This window comes from Lactuca virosa, chromosome 5 (assembly GCF_052849685.1).
Source record: "Lactuca virosa cultivar CGN04683 chromosome 5, Lactuca_virosa_CGN04683_v6, whole genome shotgun sequence".
Classification (NCBI taxonomy): Eukaryota; Viridiplantae; Streptophyta; class Magnoliopsida; order Asterales; family Asteraceae; genus Lactuca; species Lactuca virosa.
Window position 1 is genome coordinate 451274554 of NC_136430.1, and position 25328 is coordinate 451299881.

General features: G+C 35.5%; 1 protein-coding gene across 1 annotated transcript; it reads left to right on the plus strand.

The window, feature by feature from the left end:
* Positions 1 to 16325: 16325 nt before the first annotated feature.
* LOC145114285 (uncharacterized) lies at positions 16326 to 18657 on the plus strand. The gene is made up of 4 exons (XM_079050288.1): positions 16326 to 17099; positions 17202 to 17722; positions 17809 to 17975; positions 18101 to 18657. The coding sequence occupies exons 1-4, from the start codon at positions 16326 to 16328 to the stop codon at positions 18655 to 18657; spliced, it is 2019 nt and encodes a 672-aa protein (XP_078906414.1).
* Positions 18658 to 25328: the final 6671 nt, after the last annotated feature.

Here is a 25328-nt window from a genome sequence, read left to right on the forward strand (position 1 = left end):
TATATATATATATAAATAAAAGGGTTTAAGGAATAGGAGAGTTTATGTGGTTCATATTTTGGCCACAACATTTTAAAAATATTACACTTTGGCCAAAAAATTTATTATTTTTAAAGTTTCACTTCAAATAATCTTGAGTAAATTATACGAATCGCCTATCGTATAGGTGCCAAAATGCATGTTTAATCCCTATTAATAAAATTAACTCGGACCGTCTCTCATGTCGTTAAATGTTGCACGATTCATCCCTCATTAAAAACAACTTTGCTCGATTCATCCCTTGTTAGACATGAAAGGACTATAATGCCCTTTTTATTTTCTTTTTCATTTATTTTTAACATTTTTTTATTAATTTTAATTATTAAAAAATATTTTTATTATTTTTAAATTTTTTGAAGAACAACTGAACACCACCACCACCGGTAATCTAGACCACCGCCACCGATAATCTACACGAACACCGGAAAATGGAGCACCACCGCCACCCCTCAACTCACCCACCGGCCACTCCCCGATTCAAAGCTCACCTGTTCCACTAAAATAACCACAAACCACTACCTTAACCAATCTTTCTTTCACTTTATGTGCAACTTCGAAAACCTCCACAAAAACATCATCAGAAATCAATCTGACCAACCTCCAGTCTAACCTTCTCAAGCTTTTTAAGCTCTTGTTTTGCTTCCGAACTTTCCTCAGACAAAGGATCCACATAGGAGTGCAGATCTAAACGGTAAGGAGAATGTTGGGGATGAGTGTAGATCCGTTACCATGGAGCCGGAGTGCAGATCCGCAGCCCTCTCGTTGGAAAAAACGAGATGTAGCTAGGGTTTGGTGTAACAATGGTGGTGCGTCGGTGCATATCTCCTTGGAGCTTTCTTCATCATCACTCGTGAGATCTGTAGTTTCATCGAAGAAGATGATTCCCAGATCTGCACTTCTTGGTGTTTTCAACTACCACCGCTAGTACGAAAGCTCTGTCATCTTCTTCAGTGGATGAAGCAGTTTCATAAGGATCTTCATCACTGAAATCGTCTTTTTTATGCTCTGTTTGATCGGAGATCGAAAAATAGAGCGTGAGAAAGAGGAGGGTGTGGTTGGTCTCGCCGGAGAAAAGAGGAGGGGCGTTCTTGGGGGTTGTCGGAAGTGGGGAAGAAAGAGGAGACAAAGAAGTAACTGGGGAATAGAAGGGGGAGGGGTGGAAATGTTTATTTATTTTTTTTTAACTAAAAACTAATAAATGAATAATAGAAAATTAAAAAAGAAATTGAAGGACAAAATAATCATTTTATGTCATTAGGCTGGACCGAGTGGAAAAAATAATAATATAGGAACGATTCGAGTTAATTTTTGAAAATAAAGACTAAAATTATATTTTAACACCTGTACGATGTATGAGGGACGATTCGATGTAATTTAGTCGATAATCTTAAAATAAAAGTTGATATGAACTTCAAAACGTTCTTATTTTGGCATATTTGATCCCTAAACTTCTGTACATTCACATTTTCTACCACTTACTTTGTCGAATGTCACTTTCTATTCCCTACTTTGTAAAATATCACTTTTACCCGCTTAATTTTGAACACCGACATTTTCATCTCTTACTTTTCGTATCTTCATAATTTGTAGGTATCACATGTTTGGTCCCTATGTAGAAAATAAATTACAAAAATGGTCATTGTAATTTACAAAATAAGTCCTTGTACATAATTATATTTATAGGAATTGTGTATATGTTAATAAATTATATAAACGCCCATTCCTAATAATAAATTTTTAAAAGTTAGCTTTTACCCCTACGTAGAAAATATATTACGAAAACGGTCCCTGTAAGATATTTAGTTGTCAAAAAACAAACCATGTAATTTTGTAAGCAAAACCTTGTATGCGTCCCCGACGAAGCGAGGATGAGCATTTTCTAGTTATGCATTAATTCGTGAAGCTTTTCATACGCCAGTTATTATTGTTATTATTATTATTATTATTATTATTATTATTATTATTATATTTAAAAACGTAAATGAATATAATACTTCGTAAATATATATATATATATATATATATATATATATATATATATATATATATATGTTTGTGTGTGTATTTTTTACGTATTTATATGTACTTTTTTTATTATTTTAAGTATTTTAAATATTATTATGCATATATATATATATATATATATATATATATATATATATATATATATATATATATATATATATATATATATATATATATATATAATACATAAAATTACATATGTTTGTGGAAATATGTACTTTTTATGTATTTGTATGTACATTACATTTTTGTATATATTTGTACCCAAATAAATATGTTTATATATATATATATATATATATATATATATATATATATATTTGTATGTAATTTTATGTACTTTTTGTATATTTAAATGTAATAATACTTAAAATACATAAAAGTATATACTTCGTAAAAAAATATATTACAAGTACAAACGTATTTGTTTATATATTTATATGTATTTTTAATTAACGTTGTATATTTTTACGTGTTTTTATGTTTTTTACGTATTTTTATGTTTTTTTACGTATTTGTATGTAAAAATATTTATATGTGTCTTTTATGTATTTGTACGTAAAAAATATATTTATATGTATTTTTTACGTATTTATATGTAAATTTATGTATTTTTTATATATATTTATACGTAATAGTACTTATAATATGTAAAAATATATAAATGATACTTAAAAATACTTAATATACTTAAAAAACACTTAAATATATTAAAAATACGTAAAATATATAAAAATTTTAAAAAAATACATATAAATATATATATATATATATATATATATATATATATATATATATATATATATATATTCAATATGTTTTTGTACGAAGTATTATATTCATTTAAGTTTTGAAATATAATAAAACAACAACAACAATAATGATAATAATAATAATAATTATTATTATTGTATTAAAAACTTCAAGATTAACGCATAATATATATGAGTGCACAGGAAAAAACATGAAATGCATCTAGTCCAATTGGTTAAGGTGGTGGATTGAGAGATTTGAGGCATAGTTTCTAAAAATTGTCCAGCTTGGCATGCGACGTAGGCACATGACTTGGTGAATAGTCAAAAAGCAAATAAACGGAATAAATTTACTGGTTTTCTGAGTTTTTTAATTAAAAAATATTATGATTTTTTTTTAAAATTTCCAAAATAATGGGACTTTGCTGTAGAAAACTCTTAACATGTGATATCACAAAATAATGACATGTCATCATACAATGTTAGCGACCAGCTGGTAACTATTTAATCTTGACCGAGAAAATTGTCAATATGAACAAATTTGAAAAACAAAATGTTTGAAGTAGAAAAAAAAAATAGAATTTCGATATTTGTTGCAGTGCATCGACAAAGAATTAATGGATTGTTGATTTAAACTTTTAGTTACATATTATTTTCAAAATAAGGTGCATAATAATTTTATTGTATTTGTCGTCATGTAAACCTCAAAACTATAAAACCCTGTTTGGAAGGATCGAGGCAAAAAGAACTTTATACACTCGTGTTATAGTGTTCGGAAAAAAAACGTGTTTTTTTTCTTCGAAATAATGTGTTGTCGAATATTTTTGTTAAATATGATATAAATTAAGTGAAAATATATGGGTTTGAGAAACTAGAAGATATAGAGTAAAGTGAAAATATATGGGTTTGAGAAACTAGAAGATATAGTAAACCAATGATGTGCATTCAATCAGGGGGACATTTTGTCTAATTATTTGGTGTTGTAATTACTTAAAAAGTTTAGCAAGAGGTTACATTAAGTGAACCTACTTATTAGCCCCATAAGCACAAGACATGTGGGGCCATTTTTTATGTTTTAAATTCTCATTTACGTTCCGTTCAAAAGAAATTCGTTAATAAAGTTAATGGTAATGTAGATAAATTATTGAAAATTTTCATGAATGGTCACATGATTTGTAAAAAGTAGCAATTTAAGGATAAAATTGGACAATAATACACATCTGGTCCATTTGGTTTGAAAATCAAGCATAGTTGGTCCTTACATGTAACTGTATCAGAAATGAGATGTTAACTTGGAATAAAATAACCAAAATACCCATTGTCTTGTGTTTTGTCAATTAATAAATCAAAATGACCAAATATGTAAATAAAGTGAATTAAATAAGACCCGTACTACCGCCACCTCTTCATCTTCTTCCTGCAACCCACCCTCCCCCGCTTCTCTACCATACAACTGCCACCACTGTATAGCCGTCTCTCTTCACCATACATGGTTGTTTGTAGCTTCTTCTCACTCATATAAATGATGGGTCCAAGATAGGACATGTGATGTATATCATTAGTTGGTTCATATATGAGGAGGGCGAAGGGTGGGTCGAGGCCATGTAGGTTAAGGTGGGTTGAGCTAAAATGTTTTGGACTAGGTGAAGGTTGTCGGGGGTGGTGGGCCAAACAAGGTTAAGAAGGGTTTGTGGACTCAAGGAACGACAAAATAGGCACGGGGATGAGGTATTTTGTTGGAAATGTGAGTAAGATGGAGTCATGGACCATAAGGGTAGAATGGACTCGTCAAAAAATACAAAAGGAGAGATAATTATTTTTTTTTTGTTGGAAATGTCGAGGCATAAGTACCCCTGGTAATGGAAAGGATACCCGGGAAATACGTATAAAGTGGTGAAGGTGTTAATTTGTGACGAGTAATATGGTGATGGTAGCATAAACAACCAAATACCTGAAGGTGGTCATAAGTGGGATGGGTGCGAACAAGACACAAAAAGGGGTACCATATTTTATGTTGAATGAGAGTAGAATATTAAGGAGGCGGGTGACCATATAAAGGGCCTAGAACTATAAGTGGGGATGGAATTAAAAAAAAAAGGATGAAAATAACATTATTTGTGCATGATATGAACTAATTATGCATGAGGTTTGGGTTCACACTAAGAGATATAAAAATGATCTATAATAAATAATATATTTATATCATAAATTTATTATTTATCAACTAAAATATGTAAGAAAGTAAAACTATTATTTGTTATTTATTAAATAAAAGCCGATTAAATAAGCATTTTATTAAAAAGTAAAATAAAATGGTTACTTGATAAACCAAATGATTAATTAAAATTTTGAATTAAAAGGGTTAGGCTTACTTTATTTGTTTTATTGAACACATTTTTAAAATCTTACCTAATAATACATGTATATAACGGAGGGGTTATAACCATTAAGGAAACAAACAACATAATAACTAACACTAAACCAAAGAGTCCTTGTTCTAGCGGAATCAAGTGTTTGGGAAGGTGTTCCTCTCTAAGGAGTTGAGAGTTCAAGTCTCATAGTCGACAAATGTGTAGTTTAGAAATAGATTATTAGAGTGTGTGTTTGTGTTAGCCTTTCAAAAAAATTAACTCAAATCTCTCACTCCCTTCGACCTTTTGGCAGCTCCATTCTCATTTCCTAGTGAGGACAACAAACCAAGCGCAAACAAGAAAATATGGAGTGAAATTGACTTGTTAGGGCAATGAACTTATTATAATTGTTCACATTTGGATAACTTTTTTTTAGTACACATGTAGGAAACGAACATATTGTAAGTGTTCACATGTGTCCATTATGAACGGTTGTAGCAAGTTACAACTTACGTGACATATACATGACAAAGATAATTACCCATGAGGGTAATGAACTATTGGTTTTGTTCACATCTATGCAATTTCCTTTTTTTTTGACATTCAACTATCCAACTTGTTAAAGTTGCTCACATAATACCATTGTTTTATAAATTTAAAATCGGTAGTTGAAGTCAGGAACATTCTTGCCACTCTTGTTACCTCAAATCACTTATGGTCTTCTTTGGTAAGATGTCACCAATTATTATCCCTAATATACTAGTACCAATGCAAAACTCTTTATATATATATATATATATATATATATATATATATATATATATATATATATATATATAGTAAGAAAATGCAATCAACCAACTAGCACATAGTAGCATATAAATTGTGACGACCCAAAATTTCTACACTAATATATGGTGGATTATCAGAGTTTTTCTTACAAAATGCATAATTCTATACTTTCAAAAGCTTTTTACATCCCAGGATATTATCAGGTTTACAATGACTCATAACCATAAAATAAGCAACAAGGAAATATACAAAGAAATAAATATAACTCTAGTCCAGTCCTTGGGCTCCTATCTTCTCATGTATAATGGCTACTACATGAACCTGCAAAACATGAAAAATATCTACAACATCAGACCTTAGGTCTAGTGAGTTAAATCATCTTTTGTTTTCATGTTAACATAATCCTCTTCTATTCTTTCTTTCTATACATATTCTAACTTTATATTCTCTTCTTCTCACACTCTGCTTTATTCACATTCTTTCCATTTTCTTTTATCTCTTCAACTCTTTTCTAATGCCTTGTCATCTCATCTATCTAATCTCATGTCTTCTCATCATTTCTCATTCTCACCCCACACTCTATATTCTTCTCTAAGCTCTTCCCATCCTCTATTCATCCTCTATCTTTGCCTCTTTCATATTCTTCTTCTTGCCCTATGCTATTCTCTCGTATTTTCTTGTTACTCTTCTCATACTCTATGCATGCCCTTCTCATGCTCTTATTCCGCTCTTCTCACAACTCGTACTCTTAGCATGCCTTTCTCATACTCTACTTACACTTTACCCCTACATTCTCAATTTCTCATTCCTTAGCATTCTATTTTAATCTAGACCCAAACGGTCCATCACATATGATAGCTTCGTCTATCATCTAGGGGACACCATACTTCTAATTTTACTAGGAACAATCATCCGGACCTATCCCCCTTATCTTGATCCCTCGCTGATCCTTTAGCATTCTTTTTGTCTCTCTTGAATCCCTCATGGATTCCTTACTCTTAATCCATCACTGATTATCTTAAGTTTCTTTTAAAGAACTCTCTTACCTTGTTCCACTAATGTAACCCTTCATATATCTTCTCTAACTATACACAATATCATTCCCACATGAATCGTCTATCTACATTCCCAAATGAATCATAATCTTATTCCCGAAGGAATCATACTCTTATTCTCGCAAGAATCTTTACCTCATTCCCAAAGGAATCATCTTTTTACTCTTCTCACAATCTTTTTTAACACTTGTTGCATGGATATCCTATCTCTTTATCTCATCAAGAGATCTTTTTCTACTCATCTAATACTTCACTCATTAAGTACTTAATCTCTATCTTCATCTAATAACATATAGGTATTCTACACAATACCAATAATAGATTAATATCTAAACATATATACCTACTTATTCTCATGATTATAATACACTTAATTATGTTCTATCATCATCTAACATCTTTTATGTATTTAACATGATACGCTTCTCATATAACCATACATGTACATTTATTCATAGGATTATCATACACATAATCCTACTCTTTCTTCATCTATATATTGTAGCTGTTACTCATAATACCACTAACTTCTCCTCATACATACATAGTTATCTATAAGGTTATAAATCATATAACCTTTCATTACCTTCATCTAATAACATGTAGGAATTTAATCTAATGCCATTGCATCTAAACATACATGCATATAGTTATATTCATACATAAGAGTATAAATCCTATAAACATTATCTAGTGAGAAAGTGAGAGCTATAACTCACCTTGTTAGTTAGTGAATACGAAATACCCATTTTTTCAAATCTTCCATTGATGCATCTTGATCCATCTTCTTTTCTCAAGTCCTACTCATACAATATAATCAAGTTCCTTAGAACTTATATTGGCCTATTAAGAGCTTATTCCCTCTCTATGTCAAAATTACCTTTCTATGGATCATAATTCTATTTTCTCATTTTTTTTATCTCTAAATACATTCCAACCAATGAATCAAGAATCCAATAATACCTAATTCATTATACTCTAACCTCTAATGCATCAATCATAACCCTTCCTAGTTAGGGTTTGAAACCCTAACTCTTTATGGATTGATTTCACCATGGAAATCACTTCCAAAGCTTGCTAAAAGCTTCTAGACACTCTTAATAACATCATACTCAAGATAAAGGTTGATAAATTCAACCATTCTCACAAATTTAGAAATCTCACCATTAAAGCTCAAAGCTTAAACATAGGGAGAAATCTTTACCTTAACAGATAGATGATGATAATCCTTGTTAGGCTCAATCTCTAGCTTCTCTTAGCATGATTTTGGCATCAAAATTGCCTTCTCCAAGCTCCCAATCGATTCCCCAAAGAAAAATGATTAAAATGAGTTCTTAACAGGTTATAACATGTTAACTGATTAAAAAACCGTGCAACAATCATCTATTCATTGCGCCATGGTGCGCCTAAATAGGCCGCCGTCTTCCTCTAACCATGTTACAATGCCTCTCCCATATAGCGTCCTACTTTCGCCACCACGCTGCGGTACCCATATACCATGTCGTGGTGCAAAGTATGTTTCCCTCTACTTATGACAAAGCCCTCGTATGATTCACCGCTTTGCCTCACTGCTCCGTGGAGATATCTTCACCATGCTGTAGTGGCTACATATCAACAGCCTTCATGGCTGATTCCATTATAGCTCGGGACGATTTTCCTCCAACTTCTAACGCGCATTACTTCTTCATCTTAAACTCGTTTTCTATGATCTCTATATCCACATAAAGGGGATGAGTTCTACAACTCCATTAAGTTACTTCTTACTGGCTCAATATGGGTCTTAATCTATCAAGTCACAATTTTGGCCCGAAAGGCATAAAATTCCCATTTTACCCTTTATGGCTAAAATGCATCTTCTCTTGCATTTCTTCTCTTGAACTCACTTGTCTTATCTCATCTAAGTGAATTAAACTTATCTTGGTCAATTTCATGAAGCCACAACTTCATAAACTTATAAAATTCTTCTAAATGACCAAATTTCCCTTTTGGTCAAAATTTGACTTAAAGTCAATTCTCTCTAAGTTTTGGGTTCTTACATAAATCATCTAAAGTATGCTAGTGGACCTTTAAAGTTCTAACTGGATAAGCATAAGGCATAGTGATTTTATGGTTTTAAGGGAAATACATTAGTGAATTTTAGTGTACTTAGACCCTTAATGTAACAATTGGAAAAAATAGGAACAAATATATGATACCATATATTGATTCTAATCAATATGAATAGTTTACCAAAAATGGTTTAAGGAATTTAATACGTTTTATTTAGAAAAGGTCTTGTGAAAATAAAACTGGTGAATAATGATAAATTCTTTTACGACGTATTATTCCGAACTAAAACTGGTTCGTGAAATCTATCAAATAATGCCATTTGAATACGGAGTTTTAATTTCCATTTCAACACGTCTCCGGTTAATGACTAACTTAAATTCCATCTACGAACTTGTATTCAATAGTTTTGAGGAATCAAAAGTTGACTACACTACGAAATCGTATTCCATCTACCTACTCTTACTCAAAACATCTTTTAACTAACTCCTATCTCTAACTAACTAAACTACCTTCCTATCTCTAAGTAACTAAGTCCTATCTCTATGTAACTAAACTTGCAAGTGGGGATGCAAGTTGCAAGGTGAATCTTATCCTATCTTGGATAAGATTTGGAAGATATTTTACACCTCTCTCCTTCCCCTATAAATATCGACACCTTCCTCCTCATTTCTTCTTCACATTCCAGCCAAATGCTCTCACGAAATCACTCCAAGATCACTCTCAAACTCAGCCATTTTCAGCTCCACTTTTCCTCTTCGTGATCTACCAAAACTGAGAGCAAGAAATGTGCTGCTGCCTTCGGGTTTTCTACCACCATTTCAGCCCCTTACACCTTCATTTTTCATGGTATTTTCACATCAAATTACTTCTGAAAGTTACTTGATTTGCTGCATTAAAATGGGTTATCAAAACAGTGGGTAAACCACTCTTTTTCTTACTTCTTTGCTGGAAAAATCGTGACAACAATAACCCAAAACAGTGGCTGTTTTTCGAGTATTATAAAATCCACAAAAGTTTCAATTTTTGCTTCCATATTTCGAGATCTAAACAGCCCCTTAAGGTTCTGCTTTCGAGTGTCTATAAACCCAAGAAAACCTTCATCTTGTTCCTTAGAATTGTTGTGTTTCAACACTCTTTTGGTAACACACTTTGGATCCAAGATAAACTAGGTGATTATATGATTTCTACCTTTCATTTTTATCAAAAAAACTCACTTGTTTTAAGTGAGTTAAAGCTTGATAAAATTCTAACTTATTGTTAACGGATGTCATTATGTGTTAAGACATCCCAAAAATCATTCAAATCTCAAGCTTCGTTGGAACCGGAAACTTCACGAATTTTTGTCGAACCGAATAACGTTACGCGACAAAAGTGAGTTTCTATGGCCCCTCTTTTATGTTTTACAAGTTTTGAGGGAGAATACATGCTAAATGATTTCTATTTGGATGAAATAAAGGCTTGGTTAACTAAAAATACAAGTTATTTCTCTAAACATTTCTAAGCTTAATTTTCGGTTTTTTTTATAGAAAAATTGTGGTCTGTTCAAGAACTATTTTCCCATCTTAAACCTTATGGTTTGCAAAAATGTACAATATTCAAATAGTTCAGATTAATACATTTTCAAGGACTACTCGCACACGTTCATACGATTTTTCTACAATTTATGATGATTTTTACAAAACTGCATATCATTTCAGAACATTTCGAACCAGTCTGTAAAAACGGACCTTTTTACCCTGGTTAGGTTTCACATAAAGTCAGTGAAAAAATCATGGACAAAGTAGACTCAATTTCTAAATCTTGAGAGTTTACGGATCCTAATTCCGACCCCCGATGATGTTTCTAGAATTTTTCTAAAACAGGGACAAAATAGACATTTTAGATTAATTTCCCAACCTTGTCTCATTGGGTTAAATTGGGTTTAAGTGATATAGATGTTGTATGTAGGTGTTGATTTTTAAGTATATATACACATTTTATCACCCAAATGATAATAAAATATGTACATATATATTGTTATAAAAAAAGGTTTTCTATATATATGTATATATATGCTCCGTACATAAATGGTTGTATATATATACATTTATATATCAAAAGAACGTAAACGGAAATGTTATATGTGTTCGTTAAAATGTTTTCCTTGTGTATGTACACATTTAAATTGCATTATTTTCGCACGTATTTTACTACTATAGTTGTACAGGTTTAGATTGTTAAGGCTTTGGTTGGTTTCACTTAGGTTGAAGTCTAGTTTTAGTGAAAACGCAGTCGTTATGCTGCCCGATTTGTATAGGAAAACTTTTGTAGCTTTACACTTAGGATACATTAAGCTTTACAACCAAAAGTTTCCGAACATAAACACGTGGGAATTATAACCTAAAACTTGGATAGGAAGACTTTTGTAGCTTTACACATGTATTAAGCTTTACAACCAAAAGTTTCCGAACATAAACAATTGGGAATTGTAACTAAAACAAGGGATTGTTGTGGGAGTTTCTCATTCATCAAACTAAGAACACCAACTTAGTGAAGTCCTCTGTAATAACCGTTAATCCTTTGTGAGCGAAGAATGTTGTGTATAGATCTATACGTGTTGACAACCCCGTCCATATGGTTGTTAGCTACAACCTTCGTGTGACGAGACAAATCGGACGATAACTCCTTGTTTTAATCTTATTTCTTTTATCACGATGTTGATGAAGCGTCGTTGGGACAACAAACACCTTATTGTGCTTCACAGAGGCTTGAACAAGTCATAGCTCGGTTATTTACTCCATAAAATCCTGGATACATAAATACTAATACAAACTTCGCCAAGGTTGTATGTAGTATACAGATTGTTTGTAGATTGTTAACCAGTTTTGTAGTGTTTATTTATACAAACACTTAATATTTCACTTCACGAAAACATGTTACTTTTTACTTATTCATTATAAGTATATTAACATGAATACTTATCTCATATTACAAGTATTGGGTCTCACACGATGCACATCGGTAACATTGTTGACTATGTTTTTGCACAAACTTTTCAGATAAACATTATATGTTTTATAAACATTTACTCTCAGATCAGGATTAAGTGTAGTGTTTTATTTAAATAAAATAAACACTTAAGAGTATACAATATGAAATCATGTTGACTTCAACTTATATTTCATAAGTAAATTAACATCCATACTTGTATGGGATTACAAGTACATTTACACTTAGGTCAGGATGACACTTCTCATTATTGTTTTACCACTCTGAATTATAAAAGTAACATTTTATACAATCTGATAACGGTTGACTTATACACAAAAATCCTCTTTTAAACAATACAAATAGAGTCAAAACTTGTAGAACTCACCAACAATTTTGTTGACGTATTCTCGCGTGTATTCTCAGGGAAATAGAAGCTGGATGATAAGCCTCACGAGTTGGAATAACCTTCCTTGGCTAACCTCTTCAGGTTTTTTTTTGTTTTTGTTAAATTATGCCTTGCTGAACTTGTTTTGTAAACTTGTATTTCGAAGCTTGACTCACTGAAATCCTTGTATTCAAATCTATGAAGACATTTAGTGTTCTTCAAGTCTTGTACTGTTTAATGCATGTCTTGTAACTGTGATCCAAATTTCAACGTCGCAACCCCGACGCTTCCACCGCCGGCCGGGGTGTGACACTTAAGGTGTATTTTAGGGAAATACATTAATGTACTTGGACCATGTTAAAATTTCATCTTGGCGATGTCGAAAAGTTAGGTGTATTCGACAGGAAGATTAAAAATGAACTCTAATCTCTTTACTAATACAATTCAGTTGCACAAAATAAAATAAATATACAAACATTTTATTTGTGTGAGAAGCTCCCAAACTTACAAAAGGTTGGTTTCAAGATTTTGTTCACATAAAACCAATGTTTAAGAAATTTAAATTGGTAGTTGAAGTCGGTATTGTAGTTAACTACAATCCAAAGTAGAAACTTTTGTTTTGTGGTTGAGAGCTTCTCACACATATCAAATGATTGTATATTTTTTTTTGTGCGACCAAATTATATTAGTAAAGTGATTAGAGTTCATTTTTAATCTTCTTGTCGAATACACCTAACTTGTCGACATCACCAATGTGAAATTTTAATATGGTCTAAGTACACTAATGTATTACCCTAAAATATACCTTAAGGGTCTAAGTACACTAAGGTATTTCCATTAAAACCATAAACTCACTATGCCCTATGCTTACAGTTAGAACATTAAAGGTGCACTAGCATACTTTAGATATTTTATATGCTACTATGTGCTAGCTATTTGACATATAGTAAGAGTTTTGCGTTGGTTTTAGTACATTAGGGGTAATAATTGGTGACAGTTTACCAATGAAGGCCATAATTAATTTGAGGTAACAAAAGTGGAACGAATGTTCCCAACTTATCACACACAGTGTTCAAGGGTCTACTCTCTTTCCTAGACTTTGCTAGGATTTTACGTTTCTACCGACATCCTATTATATGAATATATGACCTATCGAGCATATATGAAATTCCATAGACTCTCTTTCTATTATTACTTCTACTCTACCCTACTACTTGCCGAGGAAGAACTTATACCAATACTAACTAATTATCTGATGAATACGATTGCATACCTCTAAAATCAAACATTCTGTTGACTGAATGATCTGACACTACAACGGTTGGACTCAAACGAGAGCTGCGCAATAGCGCCAAATCAGACAACCTAAAACTATTTGATTCTGGTAGCATGCAACCTAACGTATTTTTCAAATAACTAACTAATATGAGTATAGGTTCTAAGTAGCAATAACAAGTAAATCCCTAGGCTATAAGGCATATAACTTAGCAGGCAATTCTAACCGGCAATTCCCAAAAAGATCCTTAGCCTACATACTAACATGTATTTCTAACATTTCATATATTAGTAAACATAAAAAATATGGATATTTTGGGAATCACTTTCCTTTCTGAACTTTGGCTGACTGTACGCATCGTATTCTTTTCTTTTGAATATAGTTCTTTTTCTTAAAAAGATTTGTTTAGATATTCAGATCCACGGTTTGAGTCTGGAATCACACGAGTGTTAATCTAATTCTCTCAAACTAGGGTTGTGATACCAACTTGTAACGTCCCGATTTTAAATGCAAATTTTTTATTTTTATAAAACAACATTTCATTCATTTGTGACAAATACGAATGTTTTACATTCAAAAGAATTTTATCTTATTTCAGAGTATATGCGGAAATAGGTTGCCAATGCGTGTGTATAGCCGAGCTTCGCCCTTCTTATTATATAATGGAGTACCTGAAAACATTTAATATCAACTGGGTAAGCGTTAGGTTTAGTGAGTTCCCCCAATATATCATATACCACAATACATATACATGCATACAAACAATGGTTGTATTTTAGACTTAGGACCTACATGCCATTTCATCTTCAACATGAGTCTACGTATACTTACGGCCGTCATGCCATTTTGTAACACGGGTCTATGTGTACTTACGACCTACAAGTCATTTCGTTAATACATGGGCCTATAGGCTCCCGAACTCTTTGTCGTTCCACCATCACCCCTAACTACTTTGTAATAACTTATAAGCATATCAACAATCATGCACATAGATACTACATATTTGGCTCTACAGGCACATAGAAAACTATACTATAGGCTCTACACTATTGGTTCCTACATCGTAACATACACGAATATATATTGGGATACATAATATAGTGATATGAACTCACCTGGACAGTTGTTCTGACAACTAACAACAATCTACTCACGATCCACCTTATGGTAACTGTTAGATGCATTTTATATGCATCTTTTAGCACAATTTCCTACGTATTTCATTATAAAAAGTTAACTAATTCCCGATTATTCTTATGTATTTCGTGTTTCATGATTATTTTGAAGAATGCCCATACTGCTCACGTTTGTTATGACTTTTCAGGGCCATTTGGAGCACATGGATGATTGCGCAAGTTCGGGATGCGTTTGTGGATGCTTAGGAGCTTGATTGGAGTCTAGACCAAAGAAGGATGCCGGGAAATGATCAAGAACTGCTTGGAAAGAGGAACGAAGATCAAAAGAGCCCAAAAGAAGTAACATGCGATCGCAGGTATGCCTTTGCGATCGCAGGTTGGATCGCAGGTTGCCTTCGAGGTTTTGTTGAGCCAAAAAATTCACCAGCTGAGAAAAAAGAAACTTGCGATCGCAGGTTGTGCCCATGCGATCGCATGTTGGTCAGTTTGCGTCGAAATGGCAATGTACTTCATTAAAAAATCTTGTGACACGTTTTTGGGTGATACATGCGATCGCAGGTATGCCCTTTGCGATCGCAGGTACGGCGTTTTAACGCCTCTGAGCGTATGAGAGGTATTGAACTTTACTGGGAATTACACTGTGTCTAATGCAACTTTTCTTTATTAGTCAAGAGCTTGTTTGGTTAATTTAGTAAAAAGTTAGATTTAATTCAGAGAACTTATTTTGATTAAATGAATTTTTATAATAAAGGTCATTAGAGCTTGTTAATGAACCTTAGTACCAGTTTAAACAAGTGCATAGTCAAATATTGTGTTGAAGGTTAATTATATGATTAGCGGAGTCACCGCGAAACTGGAATTGCTTTATTTTATTTGAATTTTCATCACTTAAAAATTAGTTATTCTTTTGTCATTTTCGATTTCTATTAGTTTAACTTTCATAAATAAATCCCCCCCCCCCCTTTTTATGTTTATTGCATTCATCAAGAATTAGACCACACCTTACACAAAGAGGTGTAAACATTAGAACGTGTCCCTGAGGATCCGACCTTGCTTACCTGTACTACCTGTTAGTGCAATAAAACAGTTTATTTATTATTTTTATTTGTTTAAATCGTGTACGACAGCGGTTCTAACAAATTGGCGCCGTTGCCGGGGACACGGTAAAACACTAATAGTTTTATGCCAAGATCTTCACGTACAGGTGATCTGATTTTTGATCCAGAGATTGAGAAGACTGCTAGGAAGTTAAAGAAGGAGGCAAAACTCCGAAAGCAACAAGCAGGAACCTCAACCTCCCCCCCCCCTCACATTCCAAAACACCACACCACAAGGCACTCCCTTGTGGAACGAATCTGAAACCTCATTTCAACCTTTTCCAAAAGCACCACCTAGCTCACCAGTTAACAGCCCGTTCAAAACCTACTCCTCATCATCTTCAGACAAACCCAAACTCACAGACTCTTCTGAAACTGAAACTGAAACAGAATTCACCATGAGTGACAACGGAGACGATGTTGAAAAGACTCTACAAGAATGGGCAACACAAGAGGTTACCCAGCAACCTTTGTGTATCACCTTTCCAGAGGCTCAGAACTTTGAGCTCAAATCCGGTTTAATCCATTTGGTGCCCCCATTCCGAGGCCTTGAGAATGAAGACCCTCACAATTTTCTCAAGGAATTCCATGTCGTCTGTTCTGGAATGAAGCCCCATACGGTTACTGAAGACCAGATCAAATTAAGGGCGTTCCCCTTCTCAGTTCAAGATGCAGCAAAAGAATGGCTATATGACCTCCCGTCTGGTTCAATAACAAGCTGGAACGAACTCGCCAAACTTTTTCTAGAAAAATATTTTCCTGAGGCGAAGGTGTCAAATATACGCAGAGAGATTCTAAGTATAAAGCAAGGCAAAAGAGAAGCTCTCCACACTTATTGGGAGCGATTCAAGAAGTTGTTAGTCCGATGCCCACAACATGGCATTAGTGATTATCAGCTATATCAGTGTTTCTGTGAAGGATTGATACCTATGGAGAGGCGACTAATAAATGCATCTAGTGGAGGGTCACTTTCAGACATGACACCAACAGAGATCAGGGCATTAATAGAGAAGCTGGCCAATGAATCAAAACATTCAGCAACCGAGGAAGAGTGGTACCCAGACCATCCAAGAGGAGTCAAGGAGATGGGCAATGCCCACCTGCAATCCCAGATTTCAGAATTGACCAAAGCTGTCCTTTTGTTGACAAAAGAGAAAGGTATAGAGCCAAAGGTCAAACCTTGCGGGATCTGCTGCAAAACCGGGCACCCAACTGATATGTGCCAAATACTTCAAGAAGATAATGAATCTGTGCAAGCTATGGGAGGATTTTAGCAAAGGCCATTTGATCAACATCGCAACAACCAAGCTTGGGGAGGGCCTCAAAATAACAATTTCCAGCCAAGACCTCAACAGAACTTTCAGCAAAGAAACCAATATCAAGCTCCACCCGGGTTTCAGCAATCTTTTCAGCAAAATCAGCACCAGAGCAATTTTCAGCAACCACCTGTTCAGTCACAAGCTAGTAGTTCCAGCATGTCTTTGGAAGACATAGTTAAAAGTCTTGCTACCAGTACCCAAGCTTTCCAGAATGAAACAAAGTCCAGCATCAAAAATCTGGAGCAGGTATCAAAACTCGCGAACTCCATGAGCAAACTAGAAGCACAAACCCAAAGAAAATTCCCATCTCAGACTGAGAAAAACCCGAAGCACAATGCTTGTGTTGTCACCCTCAGAAGTGGTAAAAACTACAAAGGACCAGATCAGCAAGAAGATGAGGAAGAAGAGATCGTGGTTGAGCAAGAATTTGAGGCAACTGAAGAGGTGGAGAAAAAAATGGACCTTCTGAAGCTGAAGTAAAAATTCCCCCTCCTCCTTTTCCCTAAAGACTGAAAAACACAAAAAAAGAAAAGGAAGATAAAGAGATTATGGATTTCTTCAGAAAGGTTGAGGTAAATATTCCCCTTCTTGATGCAATTAAACAACTACCCCGATATGCTAGATTTTTAAAAGAGTTGTGTACTTCAAAAAGAAAATTAAAAGGAAACGAAACAGTTAAAGTAAGCGAGAATGTTTCAGCTGTTTTACAAAAAAGGCTACCCCCAAAGTGTAAGGATCCAGGAGTATTTACTGTTCCTTGCAAGTTGGGGAACCTTTCAGTGCCAAGAGCTATGTTGGACTTAGGAGCTTCTATAAATGTTTTGCCATATTCACTCTGAAAACTATTGGTGTAGGGCCATTAAAAAGAACAGGAGTCATCATTCAGTTAGCTGATCGTTCTCTGGTGCACCCAAAAGGTGTGCTGGAAGACGTTTTGGTTCAAGTGAATGAACTCGTATTTCCAGCTGATTTCTATGTTTTGGATATGGGAGATGACGACTCACCAAATTCAGGTTCCATTCTTTTGGGGAGACCATTTTTAAAAACTGCCAGAACCAAAATAGATGTTTATGATGGTACCCTTTCATTGGAATTTGATGGTGAAGTTATCAACTTCAATATTTATGATGTCATGCGTTACCCAGATGATGTTTCAGCCCTTAATTTCATTGATGTAATTGAACTATTATCTGCAGAATATTTTGAGATTGCTAACCGTGAGTCACTAGCATTAGTGCTCCACAGAAATTTGTTTATTAATGCAGCTCAGGTTATATCAGAAAATTATGTGGTTGATAGAGAAGTTCAAGAGATGGCAGCTCATATGGACCAGCAGAAAAGGTTGAGGTATGGTACCCAAATTCTTAAATTACCAGTTTCTAACTCCAAGCTTTTTCCTTCTGTAGTGTAAGCCCCCATCTTGGAGCTGAAGACACTTCCAGAACATCTGAAATATGCATATCTTGGAGAAAAAGAAACATTACCAGTTATCATATCCAACAAGCTGTCAGAAAAAAAAAGAGTTAAAGCTGATTAGAATTTTGAAGGAGTATAAAAGTGCAATTGAGTGGACTATTGAAGACATCAAAGGACTCAGTCCATCTCTATGCATGCACAAAAGTTTGATGGAAGAAGATTATAAGCCATCGCGAGAAGCCCAACGCAGATTAAACCCACCAATGATGGAGGTGGTTAAAAAAGAAATTATGAAGTTACTGGATGCTGGGATGATATACCCAATTTCTGACAGCAAGTGGGTCAGCCCAGTTCAAGTTGTTCCTAAGAAGGCTGGAGTGACGGTGGTAGAGAACAAGGAAGGAGAGCTGGTTCCAACTCGGGTTCAGAACGGATGGCGCGTTTGTATTGACTACAGAAAATTAAACGCAGCCACCCGGAAAGATCATTTTCCTCTCCCATTCATAGATCAGATGCTAGAGAGGCTTGCTGGAAAATCCCACTACTGCTGCTTGGATGGATTTTCAGGTTTCCATCAGATTCCAGTTGCTCCAGAAGACCAGGAGAAAACGACTTTCACCTGCCCTTTCGGGACATTCGCGTATAGCCGTATGCCATTCGGCCTCTGCAACGCACCTGCTACCTTTCAAAGGTGTATGGTTAGTATATTTTCTGAGTATGTCGAAAATACCATAGAAGTCTTCATGGATGATTTTACCGTCTATGGAGACTCCTTTGATATTTGTTTAAAAAACCTTACAAAAATTTTACAAAGATGTATAAAAACAGACCTGGTCTTAAATTTTGAAAAATGTCACTTTATGGTTGACCAAGGTCTGATTCTTGGACATATTGTTTCAAAAAGAGGTTTAGAAGTCGATAAAGCAAAAATAGATGTTATAAAGAGCTTACCCTACCCGAAGAATGTTCGGGAAATGCGTTCCTTTCTTGGTCATGCAGGGTTTTATAGGAGGTTTATAAAGGATTTTTCAAAACTATCATTTCCCATGTGCCAGTTATTGCAGAAGGACGCTGAATTTGACTTCAATGAAGATTGCAAGAAGGCTTTTGATGTGCTGAAAAATCTTCTTACTTCTGCCCCTATCATTCAGCCCCTAGATTGAAGTTTACCATTCGAGATAATGTGTGACGCCAGTAACACTGCTGTTGGAGCTGTTCTAGGACAAAGAAAAGACCGGGTCCCCCACGTTATATATTATGCATCAAAGACTTTGGACAGCGCCCAAGCAAATTACTCCACCACTGAAAAAGAGTTGCTGTCAATTGTTTTTGCATTGGAAAAATTCAGACAGTATTTGTTGGGCACAAAAGTCATAATCTTTTCGGATCACGCAGCCATTCGGTACCTTCTTGCCAAAAAGGACTCAAAGCCAAGGTTGATTAGATGGATTTTGCTGCTACAGGAATTTGATATAGAGATTAGGGACAAAAGTGGGAGAGAAAATTTGGTAGCTGATCATTTGAGCCGACTCACCCCACCTGAAGACCCGACACCGATCCGCGAAACATTTCCTGACGAGCACCTATTCGCTGTTCAGAACCCTCCTTGGTTTGTTGATATTGTGAACTACTTGGTCTCCAGAGAACTCCCTTCAGATCTCACCCGAGCCCAGAAAGATAAAATAAAGAAGGAGGCGAAAATATATGTTTGGGACGAGCCGTATCTATGGAAACACTGTGTTGATTAGGTGATTAGAAGATGTGTACCTCAAGATGAAGTCAAGTCAATCCTGAATTTCTGCCATTCAGAAGCTTGTGGAGGGCATTATGGTCCACAACGAACCGCACGCAAGGTCTTGGACAGCGGTCTTTATTGGCCTCATATTTTTCGTGACTCTTTTCTATTTTGCAAAACCTGTGAAAGATGTCAAATGACTGGGTATTTGACATCTCGTAATCAGATGTCACTTACTCCAATCTTAATATGTGAAATCTTTGACGTTTGGGGTATAGATTTCATGGGTCCGTTTCCGCCTTCTTTCGGGTTTGTGTACGTCTTACTTGCTGTGGATTACGTGTCCAAATGGGTCGAGGCAAAAGCTACACGAACCGATGATGCCAATGTTGTGGTTGATTTTGTCAAGACAAATATATTTGCTAGGTTTGGGACACCAAAAGTCATTATTAGTGATTGGGGTACGCATTTCTGCAACCGCACCCTTGAAGTAGTCCTCAAGAAATATGGTGTCACACATCAGGTATCCACAACATATCACCCGCAAACCAATGGGCAGGCTGAAGCTTCAAACAGACAGATTAAGGGCATTATAGAGAAAACCATCAATCCGGTCAAGAAAGATTGGAATATTCGATTGGATGATGCGTTATGGGCTCACCGGACAACATACAAGACTTCTATCAGTATGTCACCATATCGAATAGTTTTTGGCATACCTTGTCGATTGCCGGTTGAATTGGAGCATCGAGCATATTGGGCTGTCAAAAATCTGAATATGAGCATGGATGAAGCTGGCAAGAAAAGAAGATTGGATATCCAAGAGTTAGAAGAAATCTGGAACGATGCGTACGAGAACGAAGCAATCTATAAGAAGACAAAAGCTTTTCACGACAAGATGATCTCGCGAAAGGTATTCACTACCGGTCAAAAGGTACTCTTATATCACTCTCGTTTCAAACTTATTTCTGGTAAATTGAGGTATCGTTGGGTGGGACCTTTTGTTGTTACTAACGTGTTTGATCATGGTGCTATAGAAATTAAGAGTGAACAAACAGGAAAGATTTTTAAGGTAAATGGTCACCGTCTCAAACCATTTTACGAAGGGTTTCAAGTTACAAATGAAGAAGTGGAGGTAGTCAAGGTCCCGACTTACCGCAATTGAGGAAACCAAGTAACAACGTCGAGCCAACGACAGAAAAAAACGGGCAGCTTACCGGGAGGCAACCCGTGCGTTTGTTTTGATTTCGTTTTTGCAACTTCTTTTTAATTTTTGTGTGTTTTTAGCTACTTAGGTCGTCCCTTTTTAACTGAATCGTGTTTTTAAAATAAGACGTAGTAGAGAGAATTTGAAAAAAAGTTGAAAAATGAAGTTTTGGTGGAACCTGCGATCGCAAGCCCAGTCTTTGCGATCGCAGGTTATACATTTTGGGGTTATGAAAATAGCAAACCTGCGATCGCAGGTCCCCCCTTGCAATCGCATGTATCAGTTTTTAGAGTCTGGAACATTTTTGAACAATTTTAAAATAAGTAGGAGTATAATTCAGCAAACCTGCGATCGCAGGTTTCCCCCTTGCGATCGCATGTATCTCATTTTGTTCCTGGATCACTTTCGAACAATAAAAAAATCGATTAAATACCATTTGTCAAAACCTGCGATCGCAGGTTACTCCCTTGCGATCACATGTATCCGTTTCTTATCATATAGCCGTTACTTGTCTCGAGAAAAGTGCCAACGGTCAAATTTTAAGAACCTGCGATCGCAGGTTCCCCCCTTGCGGTCGCAGGTTTGGTTTTTGCTATAAATATCGATCGCATCCTCATTTGTAACCACTACACTCCGAAAATTCTCTCTAAAATCCATTACATTTTCGAGTTCTTTCACCAACAAACACCCAAATCGTTCATTTTTCTTCCAAATCAAGCAAATAAGGTATCAATCTCTTCTATTTTACTCCTACAACATCTCTACGGTAACGAAATCATGTTTTCACGGTTGAAATTCTCAAAAAATCTCATTTTGTTCATTTGAAATTTGAATTTTTTGTGAGTTTATTTTTCAGATCTACGTTCCGTTAGTCATCCGCAGGCCACGAAAAGTAGAAACGATTGCTCACGACGCAATTCAGAAGAGATTCATCCGAACGTAATTTCAAAAATCAAAATTTTTTTCGGCACGAAAAATATACTGCTGCTCAGCGCACAGTCAGGTATTTTCGTTCTGAAACTGAATTTCTGTTTTTGTTATATATTTGTGCGGTCGTTTGGGAGTAGTTAGAAATACTTATTTTTGCTTTTTTTTTATTATTATTTTTACCTGGAAATTGTGCATACCTTGTCCCAATTTACCTTGCAAAATGCCCCTAGACCCTCCCGTTCACGCAGACAGGTTGACACCTCAGACCCGTCATACACTGTCCAGGTGGACAATGTCACTGTGGATTTAGGTTCACAAGCCGCACTCGACTGTTACCAGCGACTTCTCGTCCGCGAGATTTTGCCACAGGTCTGGGCCCCTAGCCGCACATTAATGCAGGAACTCCATATTTATGATGATGTTCGCGCTCTTTTTGCCAATATTGGCTGGGAGCTCCTATTATCTGCAAATTTTGGCACTTGTCCCCTACTTACCCGAGAGTTTTTAGCCACACTTAGTGAGATAAATCATGAGGGAAACATAGCTTTTCGTATTTTTAGCACCCCTCACACTATTCACGTCGACCAGTTATGTACTTTCTTCCATACCCCTATCACCAGTTTATCCCAGCCCACCCCCGCTTTTGACGTACACGAGTTTTGGTACTCCATTACCGGTTTGGAGTCTTATGATTCAGCCTCATCCGTACAGACTAGCATCATGCACCTTGTTCTCAAACTTGCATTGAAAATTATATGCAATATCATTTATGCACAGATTGAGACCACGAAATCCGTCAAAGTCGAGCTTTTTCTTTTGTGGTGCATGATCACCGGGTCATACCGTCCACATTTTGGTGATATTATAATTAGACGGTGATGGGTTTTGGATAAAACAAATAAACTAGAAAAACAATTCCTAAGTTCACATGCAACCTACTTGGGATCTATGTTTTAACTATTGAACATATAACTTTGAATTGCAAACAAGAACCCTAGAGGAGAGAGGCTAATTTCGAAATTAACAAACTAGGGTTTTAGAATTGCATACCTTTCAATTGTTATAGCAAACAATTGTTAATCCTCTTGAACTTGATCTTCTTGGAAGCCTAGCACCACAAATGTAATGCCTCTAATGGAATCACACCCAAGAACTAGCAAGAAGGAAACTTGAAGGGGAGAGAGAGAGAGAGTATGCAAAATCGGCCCTAGGGTTTCACCAAAGAAGGAGTGACCAATTTTGAGAGCTGGGAGGCTCCTTATATAGCTGAGGGATCTAGGGTTTAGGGAAAACCCTAATGCTCCTTTGCTTAGGGCCTAAGCAAACCCAAGGGCCTTATCCAAAGCCCCCTTGGACGAAATCCTTAGGGTTTCCCCTATAGATTTCGTCCACCTCCTTCCAAGGAGGTTCTGGAGCCTTCCACTCAACTATTAGATAATTGCAAACTAGTCCCTGCACTTTATAATTAATACTTTTAACCCCAAAATTAATTCTGATTAATTTCTGGCTAAATATTAATTAAACATAATGATTTCTAATTAATATATTAATCTTTTAACATATTAATAAATCATTTATATTAATTTATTAATCTTATAAATTAATATCTCTCATTTCATAATTTTCTTGTCCAGTTGCTAGGTTGAGGGCAACCCAAAAGGACTGCTGCTATCAATTCAAGTACATACCAATTATAGTAATGGGCTTAGACACCTAATCCAACAGACGGTTCCATAGAGTTATAGCTCTTCGCACTGGCGGTGCAATTCGCTGTGGTGGTTTGATTTCTGTTATTTCCCGCTCCTTCGAGCCGCAATCTCCTCCGGAGTACACCTTCTTTACAGGTGATTCTTTTCGTCTGACCCTGCAGAACTTTCGGGCTATGCAAATGCTTCATACTTCCCCAGATGGGTGTGTTTGGATGCGGGGTCGCTCCACGTATTTCAAGGTCACTGGACCTGATGTCATCGCTCTCGCTGACCCGATTAGCGAGACTGTGTGTGTGCTTCCTTCGAACATCTCACCACCTCCTCGCCCACATAGGGCACAACACACTCAGCGCTCACAGTCTGATCGACCATCTTCATCCACTCAGCACCCAGACTACGCAGACGCCACACCTATATCCTTTAGCCAGCCTGATCCTATGCAGACTAATTTTCAGGATCAGCCCCCACCCACCCACCCATCTCACCCTCACCCCAACTCTCCCTTCACTTACCAGCATTATCTTGACCTCCGTGGGGATATTGCTTCCCTTCAGCAGACGATGACTGGTCTTCGCCTCGACTATCAGCAATATAGCACTCAGGTTACCGACTATCGTGACGAGCTCTTAGGTCTGCGCGACGATTTCTGCGACGAGTTCTTCCGTCGCTATGCTCCCCCGTCCGAGTAGTCGTCTTCTACTCCTCCCTAAGCATTGAGGACAATGCTTAATTTTAAGCTTGGGGAGGGGATTTCCTATCTTTTTGTAAAAAGTTTTTATTTTGTTATTTAAAAAAAAACAATTTTTTTTTAAAAAAATCCAAAAAATTAGAAAAGTTTAAAAAATCCAAAAATATTTTTCATTTATGTTTCTTTAATTTGTCATTTTATTTCTTCCTAGTTTTTCTAAAATATTTTCATTTTGTTGCATTCTGCATTTTCAAAAAAAAAAAAAAAAAAAAAAAAAAAAAAACGAGATGATGACACTCTTTACATACGATAGCATCATGAAGTGGGATATTGAGAATTGAAAATGAAAAAATCCGAAGCGACTTGATTGTTATTGGAAGTGTATAATTAGCTGTCA